We start from the raw sequence: 14,855 nt of genomic DNA on the forward strand, positions 1-14,855 counted from the left end.
TCTTCATTAGTTGAAGATCTTATACACCCGCAGAACCGGTTTTTCTTCTTTCTTGCAGTTCTTTTCCCGCTCTTGTGAATAATGTCTCTCAAAAGAATCACTGTCCTTGTCTCCGAAAGCATTTTGCTTCCTTTGCTTTTGGTGCCATCTTCAAGCTTCAGCACTGCTTGCTCTATGTTCTGCATTTTATTTTGCAGCTGCTCTATCTTCTCAGACCCGTTTCTTGACTTCTCCACGACCACCTTTCTGTATATATCTCTGGCATCTCCGGTCTCCTCAATTTCCTTGGACAGAATCTCGTTTGTGTTTTCAAGCTGCAAGACAGATTCTTCCATTTCTTTCAACTGTCTCTTCACTATAACCAAATCAGCGTTGCTGAATCTTCCGTGTTTCTCATTCATCTCCAGCTTGCTTTTCAGAGCTGTTAGGCTAATCCGGAGACTAGACAGTCTCCTTGAATCAGACAAGAGTCTCTCCATAATCTTTGCCTTGTCTTCATTGTTTCTAGATAACTCTGCCTTGTCAACTGCCTTATCAGACTCTATTGAGGGATTCCGGCTTAGGCGACGAAGACGGGAGTTCAATGGCCTCTGCGGTTCGTTAGTGTTGATGAGAAAGTTTATACTGGTCTCTGATTCATCAGATTCTTCCCAAAACTCAAACATCTCATTGGAACGACGACTAGTTCCCTGACTTCTGCCACAGATCTGTGAGTCTGTGACTAGATCATGAGGAATGTCTTTCATCGATAATCCATTCTTCACCTCGGTCATCCGAGGCCTCAATCTTGGCTGTCTGGATTCACCCGAGAACTTGTCATCAAGTTGTATATTTTCAATCTTCACTCTGCTTTTGTGGGAGGCGCTTCGTGTTCTTTGCCTTGTAAGCCTGCCTTTTTCTTTGTTACTAGGTTTAGTTTCCTTCAGAATCACATTTCCATTGCATGGACTGGTGGTACTGCCACTTTCTTCAGTCTCTTGACAGACAGCTTCTTCCAGATTGTCTCCCTGAAGAAAATGGAAGGATTTAGAATTCTTCAAGACCGGGGCAGCTAGGAGATGAGTTTTAAAATTTGAAATCCATGAATGAGTGGGAAATTTTACCTCTCTCTGTTGATAGGCTGTTGCAGGAAATTTCGTTAAAGCCTGAGTACTTTTTTCATGGGACTTTACATCTTCTGCCAAAGATGCTACCACAGGATCATAAGCTGACAGTTTACTCTTCAACTCAGTCACTTGAGACTCCAAAAAGCCAATTGTTTCTTTCATCTGGTTTATCTTCATCGTTTTTGTAACAACTTCATCATTTAGATTTTCACAAACTCCTGTGAGTTCGTTAACTTTGTTCTCAAGAATGAGTTCACGGACAGCTGAGATATGAAAATCAAAGTAGAAAGATGTTGCTTCAGCATCCCAAAGTTCAATCTCATTGCTTTTCTCTTGCAGCTCAAAACTCAGGTACTCCTCTCGAACTTGTTGTCGTTGGATTTCTTCGTGTAAGAAATCTACCTCTGACTCCAAATTCTCATTCATAGTGTTAAGTTTATTAATCTCTTCCTCCTGTTTTCCAGTAACATCTGACAGTTCAAAAATCTGCCTCTCTAAGTTTCCCCTCATTTGTCTTGATTTTTCACAATCATTCCTCAGCTCCTCAACCTCTTTCTGCAGTTCTTCATTTGCAGTGTGTGTAGCCTTAAGCAAATGCTCTGCTTCTAGAATTTCCATTTCCCTACGTTCCAAGATTTTGTCTACACTACAAATCTGATGATCCAAGAGTCCATTTAAGAACTTGTCTTCTACAATGCCTTCCTGTAACTTCTCTATCATCTTTTTAAGACCTTGACTTTCTGCCGCTTTACCTTTTAACCTTTCCTCCAGTGTCTCAACCTTGTACTTCAGGCCTGTACTAATTTCTTGTAATCTTCTCATAGCTTCAACAAAACTTACAACCTCATCAGCTATTCCAGACCCAAAGGATTTGTAAACCTCACACATGTTACTCAAAGCAACAGCTTCCTGAAGAATTGCATCATTATCTTCCTCAACTACACACATTCCATCTTTGAGTTCTGAGAATTTCAGAAGCAAACTTTTGTTATCATTGAGTGTATACGAATAATCTTGTTGCAAAACCATGTATGACTTTTGCAAACTCTCAAACTTTAGATGCTCCGTTTGCAGTTCAGCTCTCAGCTCTTGCTCTTGTTGCTCTTTTCTGATCAGTTTTGATTTTAACAACCGGTTCGTCTCCAATAGCTCTTGCTTGTCCTTTTCTAGCATTCCACACTGCTGTACTATAGTCTTTAGATCTTTTTCGACGATGTTCTTCTCCGATTCGAGCACCAAACCGTCGGACTGGAATTGTCCAAGTAGAGATAAGAGCACTGAGTTCTCAACTACAAGCCGCTGCATCTCATATTCAGCGCTGGAAAGTGAACATTTTAGACCATCAATCTCTCCCAAAACAAGTGAAACAGAAGGTTGGTCTTTCGCAATCTTCTGTTCTGAATTCTTATAGTCTGCTTCAACTTGGAGTGCCTTTATCACTTGATAAATTACACCCCTCAAGCTATCAATCTCGTCCAAAAATATTTCTGCTTCCATCTGCTGCTCGAGATTCTCATTTTCCAGTTCAGAGATAAGTTTCTCTGAGAATTCCGAAGCTTCTACATGCTTCTGACACTCAATCAGGAGAGAAAAATTCTTCTGCTCCAGATCTTCTATAAGCTTTTGCAAGATAAAGATCTCGACTTGTTTGTTTACAACTCTGTCAAGCTCTTCCTCATACTCTCTTTTCCTGGAGCGACACTCTTCTCGAAGATAGCTCACATTCTTCTGAAGATCTGCTAATCTGCTTTCGGTTGATCTCTTGTAATTAGCACTCTCCTGCTTCTCAGCGGCAAGTGAGACCTGTAACTCTTCTACTTGATGGGTTTTGAGCTCATTATCGCTCAGTGAATCGACATATTTTACTTCCAGTTCTGTATACTTCTTCTCCAAGACTCCTAGCTTCTCCTCAACCTTATACAATTGAGAGACAAGAGATTCTTTTTCCTTCATAAGTTCAGACTTATCATTTTTGAGCATTAGAAAGAAATCTTCAAAGTACTTTGACTTATCTCTGAGACTTGTAAGCTCAATGTTTGCAACAGAAAGGCAACTCTCTAATAAAGAGTCCTTTTCCAAGAGCTTCTCCATATTTGCATTCATGATTTGCAACTGGGAGAAAAAGTTAGCTCTCTCGGCACAAAGCTCAGATTTCTCTCCTTGTAAAGACTCACATCTTTCTTGCAGATCCTTTGCTTTCTCCCTGGAACCGTCTAGTTTGGTGTTTGATTCCAAAAGATTTTTCTCCAAATCAGCATTCCTCTTTAGAATGCTGTCCATTTCACATAGCTTTCCTGCAACAGCATTTTTTTCATCTCTCTGATTGGTGCATAACTCTATCAGCTTCGAGTTCTCGTCTTGTAGTTTCTTAACGGAGTAGGAAAGAGATTCGGGATCAAAACCTGTGAGCCTCACTTGATCAATTAAGTTTTGGTATCTCTTATTCATGTTGTCAATATTACCCTTCACATAATGGATCTCTACTTGAAGGGCACTGCTCTGGTTCATCTGTTTCGCAACTTCTTCCTCGAGCTTTTCTTTCATCTTCTTCAAGCAAGAGATCTCATTTTTCTGAATCTCGAAGGAGATCATAGAAGTGTCATTCAATTCGCTTAAGTTTCGCTTTTCTTCTTCAACTGAGCTGATGTCACCTTCCAACTTATGGTTGCGCATCTCCAGTTCTTTCAACATTTGAATCCTGCTTTGAAGTTCCAAAGAGAGAGCCTTCTGTTCCTCTTGGGATTGAGAATGCAAACTCTCCAAATTTCGAAGGCTATCTCCAAGTTCTGAAAACCGCAATTGTTCTTCTTGCATTAGAGCTTGAAGCTTTTCAAGCTCGTTTTCCTTCTGGAAAAGTTCTTGATCTTTAACTGACATTCTGTGCACTAGATTTTCTGCTTCTACCTTTAGAGTTTGATTGAAGCTCTCCAAAATAGCACACTGTTCCTCCACAGTCTTTATCTTTGCAGCACCAGCAAGAACTTCACCGCTCATTCTTTTGGCATTATCTTGAGCATGAGATACTTCTCTCTCTAAGTTTGATATTGTCTCCAGACACTGCTGATACCGAACACTCAAGTCTTCATTCACTTCATTCAACTTCAGAAGTTCTAGTTTCAAAGCTTTGATTTCATTTTCTGCTTGTTCAGATTGGTCCCTGAAGAATCTAATACTCTCCTCAGCATCTCTAATTTTCTTCTCTAAAACAGATATCAACTCAAGGCATTTATTGTATCTGACTAAGCCAGCCTCTTTCTCAAATTGCAATCTAGAAAGCTCTTGCTTGAGACTCATAGCTTCCCTTTCTGCTTCAGATGCTTTGTCAGTAAGCCCCTTTGCATATTCTTGCTCATGAGAAACCGATGCTTCCAAATCTGCAATTCTATCCATGGATTGATTATACTGAAGAAGCCATGTATCTCTCTCGACCTCTAGCTTTGCAAGAGATTCTTTGAGTATTTTAATCTCAATCTCAGCTTTGCAAGCACGTTCATCAAATCCTCTAACATCCTTTTGAGCATCGTTGAGTTCTTTTTCGAATCTTGATAGTTTTGTCAAGGTTAGCTGATATTGGAGATTCAAAGCCTCCTTTTCAGTTTGAAGCTCAAGCAATGTTTCCTTTAAGCTTTCAACTTCAGAATCTGCTTCGTGAGAATCAGAAGTTCCACATAAATCATTCGGCTGACTTAGACTCCTTTCAATTGTAGCACCGCCCTTTTGCAAGTCTTCCGTATGAGGCTCAGAAGAAGATGATGCAGAATCCTCAATCATACCGGAAGGAATCTGGTTAGGAAACGCCTCGACCATGACTTTATGCGCACGCCTTAGCTCCACAGTTGTATGATCATACCTCTCAGCTAAAGCACGATAAGCTCTGTATAGCTCTTCCACCAGTTTCATGAGCTCTGGACGTTTCTTGAAATACATGTCTGCCCGTCTTGCAAACGAATCTGCATCCGCTTCGATGAGCTTTATCATTGTCTTGACTTTGGAATCCATATCTGGTTCAGCACAAACAAATATTCCATGTTAAATAAACTTCCAAAAAGACATAAAATCCATTTGAACACACATTTGCAAGACGATATATATAGGAGACCTGCAAGATTATCCTGAATCCATTTTGAGTTTTTGGGAATGTGACTATCCCACCACCACGAGTACAACCGCCTGGATCCTGACTGCGACAAAATGGCCATAGCAGCGCGGGGGCAAGAAGCTCAAAGTATGGGGTTGGATCCTTATTCCAGCAAGATCAAAAGTCAAGAATGCTTGATCCCTTTGATCCACCAACTAATATTCTATAGAAACTAACAAACTCTACAAAACTGAAACAAAGCAAGTCTGTCAAAACAATCATAAAGTAAAGTTACTTAAGCTTCAAATCGTTTTCTTATTGCAAAACAAACCTTTACACTGTGGTTTTGCACCAAATGCTGAATAATCACTTTGGTATCCTTATATAAGAATATAAACAGTGGATCTTCCTGAAGAAGAAGAAAAAAAAAACTGACCATTGTCAGAGACAAATTCAAGAATATGGACAAAAATACAAACATGAGTTACTTCAATGCATAGTTAATAACAAAACACAATCAAGACTTGGGAGAAAAGGGGGGAAAAACCAGTCTTTTTGTTTTGTTTTTGTATCATAAGAAAATAAGGATCAGAAGCATAGCTCAATAGAATTGAGTAGGTAGAAACTGGAAACTGCAGACTTAACAAATTAAAAAAATGTATCACAAAGACAGATGAGTTCATCATTACCCACCAATAATAGAGACAGCAAATAACAAAATGTCAAGCTTTGGGAACAAAACTAATCAAAACTTACATACACACCAAACAAGAGTGAAGCTTTTCATATGAAATTTGCCAGAAATATGAAATGGGTAGCAACAAAATTTGCAAAGGAAGGAACTTTATCAAAATTCAGGAGAAAAAACTGGGAGATGAGTGCAAGCAACAGCGACGCAAAGATTAAAAACTGAAACATCAAGCGAAAACGATTGTTCTTAGAGAAATTTGTAAAGGATCAAAATACACTTACCGAACGAGAAATATATACAAAGGGTTAAAAAAACAAAAAAAAAAAACCCAAAGCTGTCAAAATATTGTAATTCAATCTCTTGTCTCTTCAGTTGCAGCCATCAATGGAGAAACACACAGAGACACAACACAACATTCATTCTCTCTCTTCGTCTGCGTGACAAGAGAATGATTAGTATGATTGGTTCCTCTCCATACAGTAAAATATCCGATTTTTTTAAATGATTTTTGTTACCTTTTTTTTTTTTGTCGACAACACCTTTTGGACTCTTCTTTATCTCGCTGTCATTTTGTAATTAATTCATAGAAAATTAACGTTTTTGTTTTCTTCATAATCTTGTGTTTTAACGAAATTTATGGAAATTTTTGTATCTTTATGATATAGTATGGTTTTAGATTTTAGTGAAAGAAAGAAAAAAGGATTCTTATGTGTCGGCAATCTGATAGGGTTTAAATATGAAAGACTTTAGTATGCAGATTGAGGCAATGTGACATTAACATCTCTCTCACAGATCAAACTATTCAACATACGACAAAATGAGTCCACTTTAAAAATACAGTCATTAACTCATTATAATTGTGAATAGATGTCTATATATGTTTTTTTTTAATCTAATTTCGACAATGATTTACTTCAGAATACATATCTTATTTGAATTCTAGATTTACATACTTCAGAATATCTTATTTGATTTTTAGTCTAAAATAGTAAACTGATGGAATCAAGAAGCGAGCAGAAGCAAAAAATGAGTTTTTAGTAGATATTAGAAAACGGGTACGTATTGGTATAGTCATTAATATGTTTTTGCTGCTTAACATTATGTAAGTTATATTAAAAACTACATTAAAAACTATATTTTCAGTAGCACAAGTTTTTGAAAATCTATGTAGAGCTGTTGGTTAAGTACGGATTATAAACTTTCATGTCACAATTTCGATTCCCACTTAGACTTAGTTTTGCAATAATTTTTTAGCTTTATAAATTAAGGATAAAATAGTCATTTGAACAATTATTTTCATCCAGCGATTTTACAAAACCCATAATCAGTTTGTTATTGGTTCGGTTTTTTTAGAATTTTAGTTCGATTACCTTCGGTTCCTCTTCGTTCGGCTCGATATCTTTAGTTTTTTCAAGTAATTTTGGATTTTAAAACATTTGGATATTTTTAGTTGCTTATTTGGGTAATTAAATGTATTTTGGATATTTTTAAGGTTTTTAGTTCGCTTATTCGGATAAATTTTTTTGTTATACATATGTTTTTTAGTTACCCGGTATAAAATAGCTAACATTTTAGATATATAATAATTGTATTTCGAAATTATTTGGATGAAATTGAAGCTGATAAAGATGAATTTACCATCTTTTCTTTGATTTTGATTTCTTGTTTACAGAATGGTTGAGCGGATAAGCTGGCGCAACGTGTCCGTTCGGTACTTAGTTGAAAAATAAAAATTGTATTTTGGATATCCATTCGCTTTTTGGTAGTACATCAATCTCGGTTCAATTTTGGTTCTTCTCAATGCAGTTTGGTTTGGTTTGATACATTTGGATTGGTTTTTTTCCCAGTATTGCCACTTGTTATTTACTGTGAGTCACAACTCGTTCGTTAATAAAATAATTACTACTAATAAAAGGGACAATTTGAGCCTTCTTAGAGTGTCCACCTCAGCAAAATAAAAAGCTCTTAGGAGAAGCCACATCATCCAAAGTAGAATTTAAGTTTTTTCCTAAAAAAGTTTGTCAACCAAACGAATCGACAAGTTTAAATTTCAACTGTAAACCCATCGACTCCTACAAAGTCATTATCTCTTCGGTTTCAACCCTAAACCCATCGACTCCCACAACCACAAGGCCATGATCTCTTACGTTTCAAGTAGTCTCCATCACTTGGCTATATAAATTCACTTATGGATTCACTTTTATCACCTAGGGTTTCAAGCTCCTCTCATCTTATTTGTACACAAATCCACGATAAATTCAGTTTTAAGTATGGTTTTCAATTCCAAAATCCGCAATGCCTTCTTCACTGGAAAATTCACGCTGCTCTAGGTAAAATGTCACTCTTCTTCCCCGCTTTTCATTGTAGATGGATTTTCAACACTTGCTTCTGATCAATTTATTGATATCATGTAGTTCTGCTCATGTAGAGATAATGAATTTTCAAAATTGGCTTCTGATCCACATATCAAATTCATGTGGTTTCCCACATCCACCGGTATCCCTCCATCTTTAGTCTCGATCTCTGATAATCAGACACAGGATAAAACGTATGCCTATTACACGTTTGAATTCAGTTTGTCACGGTTCTAGGCTTAATTATCATATATAAGCACAGTCCTGATGGTAACTAAAAAATAAGCTTCCAAAGCTTACTTTACTATCTTTGGTCTTCTCTCGATAGACTAAAATCGTTTTGATGTTGCAGGCATTGCATTGTGCATTTAGCTTTTTGAAACATATATGAGTTCCTAACTGTTCGCCTTTGTGAAATGTTGTGAATTATGAACTCCGCACGGAGAACCACCAGATCAAAAGGAGCATGTGTGTCAGCTTTTCACATTTTAATAGACAGAGGTATCATCTACGCACTCCTCTGTTCTGTTGCATATGGTAATTACAATTTGGTTCATGTTAATGTCTTCAGTAGTGTTTAAAAATACTTGAATGCCTTTTATGTGTGTTTAATGATGGTTCAATATCTTATTTTTACTAAAAACAAAGAGAATGACCTTTCTCTGTATATTTGGTAGATAATCCGAACACACTGTTCTGGAGGGATACTTTTAGATGATCAACATCCCTCCCAGAGTTTGTCTTTAGTTTTATGTTATAATCATCCTGTATATGTGTTAAAAAACTATATCACTTCTAAAACTGCAGGCCCTTGAAGCATTCGTTGCCTAAATTCTAGGCAGCTCAATCATGCAGAGTCACAATTTTTCATATTCCAAAACTCCTTGCTTGATTTAATATCAAACTTAAATTGTTTTTTTTTTTTTTTTTGATAGCTCAGAAGGGATCAGTATTGCTTCGTCCATTTAAATGAATCTTATCTTCAATAATGGTGGCCGCTTATGTATAGATTTCGAAGCAACGGAGTCTACTGTACTCAGTCATGTCAAGGTACATTCTACTTTAGCTATGTACTCGATTTCTTTAATTGAGATTGAATACTTTACATGCTTACTATTTCACTCTATTTTCTGTATAGTGTTTCTTTAATTACTTACGAAGGAAAAATAAAGTAGGAAAGTTAGAAACAAACAAGTTTATAGGCTTACAGCTCTACTTTTTTGGGTGTATGTGCTATTTCGATTTCTACTATTGGGAAAGTGGACCGGAGGATATGTAATTAACAGTATTTTTGTTCTTCAATAGAGGTACAAAAATATTTGATAGAAATTTGAGAATTTCCTTGGCAACTGCATGGAAGAGGCTCGATGAATAAAGGTTCCTAACTACCTTACTGTACTTTTAAAATTTCTAAACGTCTTCACCTTATATAAACCTGATCGTTTTAAGACAAATGAAATTGTAATAAACAACTAACTGCTACGATTTGGAGGGTCTGGAAAAAGACTCCAGCATGATGGAGAATGAGAGGAACAAACTAATATGTAAGGATTGAGAGGATGACGTATAAAAAATAAGAGAGTCAATAAGAAGTCGATTGTTGTGTTGTGCAATTGAATTAGTAGACCATAACTTAAACTTACATCTTACAAATTATATCCAAATATAGAATATACAGAACAATAAGAAGTAAGATGAGACCATTGACATATCATTTGTGGTGAGGAAGTGTGAGTTGCTCCGGAAATTCACTTTTTTTAAAAACACAGTCTTTTCCTTAATTAGATCTCACAATCTTCTCTATCTTTTGCTTCTTCAAATTACAAATACCTGTAGCAGCAATATGATATTTGAAACCATACATTATACATAATTATCCTGTTTTTTATTTCCTTTCTTAAATTGGGTTAGGTTGTACCGGATGCCTTGGGTTATTTTCTTTGTTTAGTTTGCAGTTGCAGAGTTGTTATTGCCGTAAGCTACCCGTTGGCAAAGACGTTCATTACTTCCTAACCTGCTTATCTTTTGGTTTTCAAATTGGTATGGAAAAGTGGGGTGTGAGAATAGAATCTCATGCTTATGTCACAGTTAGAAAAAATATACCCTCGATACAAGTAATTAGTTAGCATGGTAGAACAATGATTCAGCTTAATTGTCTTTCGCATAAATCTAAGAACCGGAAAGCTGGAATCAGTATTAACACACTTAATAAGATTGTTCACAACATATGACTTTAATACTTTTTGCATAATAAACAACAGAAACAGGTCATACACTGTATATCAAGCCTACACCTTATGTGGAGAAAAAATCTCACATCTATAGATGTAAAAGGACTTGAGTAATATATAAAGGGTTAGGGTCTCTCCAACTCATTATCAATTAGTTTTGAGTTGGAAGCCCACAGGAAAGCCCAAATTTAACATGGTATCAGAGCCTACACACGCTGTCCCGTTAATTAATCTATCCCGAAAAGAGGCCTAATCACCCAATTAATTGATGGCCCAAAGGAAGGCCCAATTCCATCGAAATAGCTAAATAAAGAGCATTATCTAGAAGGGGCGTGATGGATTGTCAAGATTAATGGCTAGAAGAACCATTATCTCAAGGGGGCGTGTGCAGAAAAGATCTCGCATCTGATAGATGTAAAGGAACTTGAGTAATATATAAAGGGTTAGAGTCTCTCCACTCATTACCAATTAATAATGAGTTGGAAACCCACAGTAAAGCCCAAATTTAACACCTAAAAACTATTAAAAGGTTAGAGAACGAAAGTAGAAATCACACTTTTATGAAAAGTCTTCATCATTTACATTTAAATGTAACCACATCTATGACTATCACCATGAATGTATAATCACATGGTTATATGCAAAAAAACAATTGTCTAATATGTAGGAATACCATGGTCTAACTCAAGAAAAAAAAAATTCTACATGGATGCAATCATTTCTACAACTATTCCACATTCCAAAATCAAATAACCTTTTAGTACGAATAACCCAAAAAAAAACAGATATTAACAAACTATAATATAAAATATAAATTATGGAAAACACAAACAAACAAAAAACATAAAATTAATTTTTAAGCACATCTAATATATATATATATATATAATTAAGATGTAATTAAGAAAGTATAACTATGGAAAAAAAATCAAATACAAATAAAAATAAAACTTTACAATCTTACTCTATAGTTTTGATGAAAGTAAACGTAAAATAAATCCGCGCTAATCCCTAGTACATAAAAAGGTTTCTGATTCTGAATGACACACTATCTACTATTTTTAGTCGAAATAATGAGTTAATTTTAGAAAATGCCGCTCTGCTTTTTCGATGAAAACTATGTAATAGAAAATGATGTATTCTAGCATGAAACATGTTGTTAATTTAAACTTCTCTCATATATATATATATAGCATGTGTCACACCTTCTCATTTATTAGTCTGAAGTTAGCAATAAGTTGGGTATGCTATATTTTAAGAATTGTTAGGCATGCATGTATATTCAGTTGTTGTTCTATTATACAAACATATCACCTATAAGGCTATAACTACTTTTCCCACAAAAATAAAATATTTTCACTTCTCACTTTATAGAAAGAGACATGTTGAAGAACATTATTGCCGTGTACTCATGTATATTACCTTTTTATGTTCCCTTATTAATCATATGTATAGCTAAGGTGTAACCAAATATTTTAATTTTCTTCTTAATTAATTAAAAATTTGTTACAAAGAGATCTTACGGAATAATGATTAAAAAAAAAATTATAGCCGTTGACAAATGAACTATTATTAACTCACGGGAGGATCGGTGAGATAGATATATAGTTTTAACAAAAAAAAAAAAAAAAAAAAAAAAAAAAAAAGATAGATATATAGTTTTGGACCCGGAAAAAAGATGTGATCATCATCGTCATCGATATTAGTATGATGTTTAGTGAGATATTTCTAAGAGATTATATAGAAATAGAAAAATTGGTTGTCTGTCAAAACTGATTTAAAATATCTTATTATATAAAGTTGGGTTTTGAAAGTTAGTCATTAATAGGATTTTGACATATGTCAAATTATTAATATGAGATTTTGACATGTATAAAGTTTAATATTTAATAGGAGGAATTTGAGATTACAACCAATAATAAAATATTTTGTTTTAAACAATATTAATAATGTAAAAAGATAATTATCAAAAAAATTTGAAATTTAAAAACTTATTTAAAAATAATTATAAGGAGACTATATATATGATCATAAATTTGAAATAATAACATTATTTATTTACTTTTCAAATTAAGTTATTAAATCTACAAAAATATAAAAATGGGATTAAGAAAAATATACAGTTAATTATTAATTCTAAATTTTGTAAATACTCACTTCTATATAAACATTGATCGTCTCATATCTTTCACTTTACAAAATAATTTCTTCAAAAACACTTCTTTCAACGTTGTTCTATTGGTAAAACTATTTTAATAGGAAGGTAAATTTTCTTATTTTTTTTAACCAAATTTTCCTCCATACTTTCTCCTTTTTCAGTTTGTAATACGTAAGATTAATATGTTAACAAAAAAAAAAAGATTAATATATGCGCTTTCTTTTTCTAATACTGTATTTTAAAATTCATTGTAGTATTTTTAGATTGTTCTATGAAAGATCATCTTTGAATTATTTGGGATTCATATATTAGCGTGCTTATAATTTTCTATTATATCTATAATTTTAATTTTCTTATTTTTTTAAACCAAATTTTCCTCCATACTTTCTCCTTTTCAGTTTGGAATACGTAAGATTAATATGTTGACCAAAAAAAAAGATTAATATATGCGTCTTCTTTTTCTAATACTGTATTTTAAAATTTATTTTTAGTATTTTTAGATTGTTCTATTTAATATATCTTTCATCTTTGAATTATTTGGATTCATATATTAACGTGCTTATAATTTTCTATTATATCTATAATTATATCAAATTAGTTTTCTTCTAATTTTTCAACCTTGATTGGTTGATCATAGACCTTTATTTTGTGCAAACATAATTGTTTTCATTCATTCAATCCCAGAAGAAGATAATGAGTAGAAACTCATCAACCTAATGGTGATTGATAACGAGTAGTTTTTTACGTCCAAGAGTCTATAAATACTTGTTTACCACCCTACACATCACCATATGATTTTTTCCTGTGCGAGCGAGAACAAAACACAGGAAAAGATCATATGGTGATGTGTAGGGTGGTAAACAAGTATTTAAAGACTCCTGGACGTAAAAAACTGGTCGTCATATATGGGTGGTCCCATGGGCCGTGATTAGACGTGGGGCTCACTAAGCAAGGTGGCAGAGACATACTCTACATCATGGTGTGTCAAAGACACTTCCACGAATACATTGGAAAATATAACAGTAGTTACTATCAAAATATTTTGTAACGTTAGAAAATGGTCTTTAGTTTCATTGGTTGTCGGAGCAAGCCATTTTTATATAGCTAAAAGACGTGAACATATTCTCTCCATACAGAAGGAGGGTATAGCCGAGGTTCTCTCGATGGTGGAGAAGTTTGGATGCAAGGTTATCTCCCCAAGGGAGGAAGGTGGAGGATGTTGGACACAAGGTTAATTATCTCCCCAAGGGAGGAAGGCGGAGCCAAGGTTCTTTCTATGGTGGAGGAGGTTGGATGCAAGGTTCTCTCCATAAGGGAGGAAGGTGGAGCCGGGGTTCTCTCCATGGTTGGTCATAAACTATTGTGATGATACATCATTGATTAGTATATTATATAATATCTTTTTGTTCGAAATTTTTTTGAGCCAAAAATTTTAGTAAATAAAAAAACTATGCAAAAGTGAAAGTAAATAAACATATAAAGTAAAGAAATTAAGACATTTTTCTAGGTGGTGTTAATATATATATTTGTAACATACAATATATTTAGGTATAAAAATATATTTTAATGGTAATATATATAAAAGATTTGTATATAGATATAAATCAGTGTATTATAGCAAAAATAAAACTTATAAAGAACGTACAACAACTTTTAATATATTTTTGTTAAATTTAATTTTATTTACAAAAGTTTAAACCCGCACATCAAGCGGGTCTTTATCTAGTATATTTAGTAAAACTAGAACTAAAACAAATGCATACAAACACAATTAAATAAATGATTTCTTATTATGTACTAATTCATTGGTACATTTGATTACATACATGTATCATAGTTTTAATAAAGTGCTAGACAAATTACAATCTTGGAATCCCGAAACCCGTAAGGTGCTGATATAGTTTTCCTTTTTGTTTTGCACGCAAGCCACACTACACTTCCACCAACAAACAAACATCAATAAGTGTACGTTCAAGATCTAAAAAGAGGATAATCAAGCAGAGGGGTCATCAAGATCTCCCAAACAAAAAAAATGTGACTACAAAAGACACAAAAAATGGTGGGATGTCACAAAAAGAGTTATATGTGAGAACAAGTTTGTAGTAACCTGTCTTTTTTGTCACCACACGAGGCTAACATTCGCAACTCAGTTATTATGTAAAAGTCCTCACCAAAAGCCAAAAAGATAAAAAGTTTTTTTTCTGGTTTGATTTCAATCTAGCTATCTAAGTATATAT

General features: G+C 34.2%; 1 protein-coding gene and 1 long non-coding RNA gene across 7 annotated transcripts in view; one reads left to right on the forward strand and one right to left on the reverse strand.

Annotated features, from left to right (window-relative positions):
- Positions 1–6,337, reverse strand: part of LOC104718943 (protein NETWORKED 1B-like) — a 7,412-nt gene extending 1,075 nt beyond the window's left edge. The window contains exons 1-5 of one of the 3 annotated variants that reach the window (XM_019231210.1): positions 6,157–6,337; positions 5,516–5,593; positions 5,206–5,434; positions 1,104–5,107; positions 363–1,007 (exon numbers count right to left, since the gene is read on the reverse strand). In XM_019231210.1, coding sequence (XP_019086755.1) covers positions 363–1,007; positions 1,104–5,107; positions 5,206–5,305 — 4,749 coding nt within the window. In that variant the 5' untranslated portion in view covers positions 5,306–5,434; positions 5,516–5,593; positions 6,157–6,337. The other 2 variants (XM_010436769.2, XM_019231211.1) reach the window with 2 other exon arrangements.
- Positions 7,926–10,091, forward strand: LOC109126930. Of its 4 annotated transcripts, none has more exons than XR_002033643.1 (3): positions 7,926–8,205; positions 8,290–8,730; positions 9,165–9,493. It is a non-coding gene; the product is annotated as an uncharacterized LOC109126930 (long non-coding RNA). The 4 variants fall into 4 exon arrangements; XR_002033646.1 differs by having other exon boundaries at positions 8,304–8,730; XR_002033645.1 differs by lacking the exon at positions 7,926–8,205 and adding an exon at positions 9,535–10,091 and having other exon boundaries at positions 8,212–8,730; positions 9,165–9,279.

This window comes from Camelina sativa, chromosome 10 (genome assembly GCF_000633955.1).
Source record: "Camelina sativa cultivar DH55 chromosome 10, Cs, whole genome shotgun sequence".
NCBI lineage: Eukaryota > Viridiplantae > Streptophyta > Magnoliopsida > Brassicales > Brassicaceae > Camelina > Camelina sativa.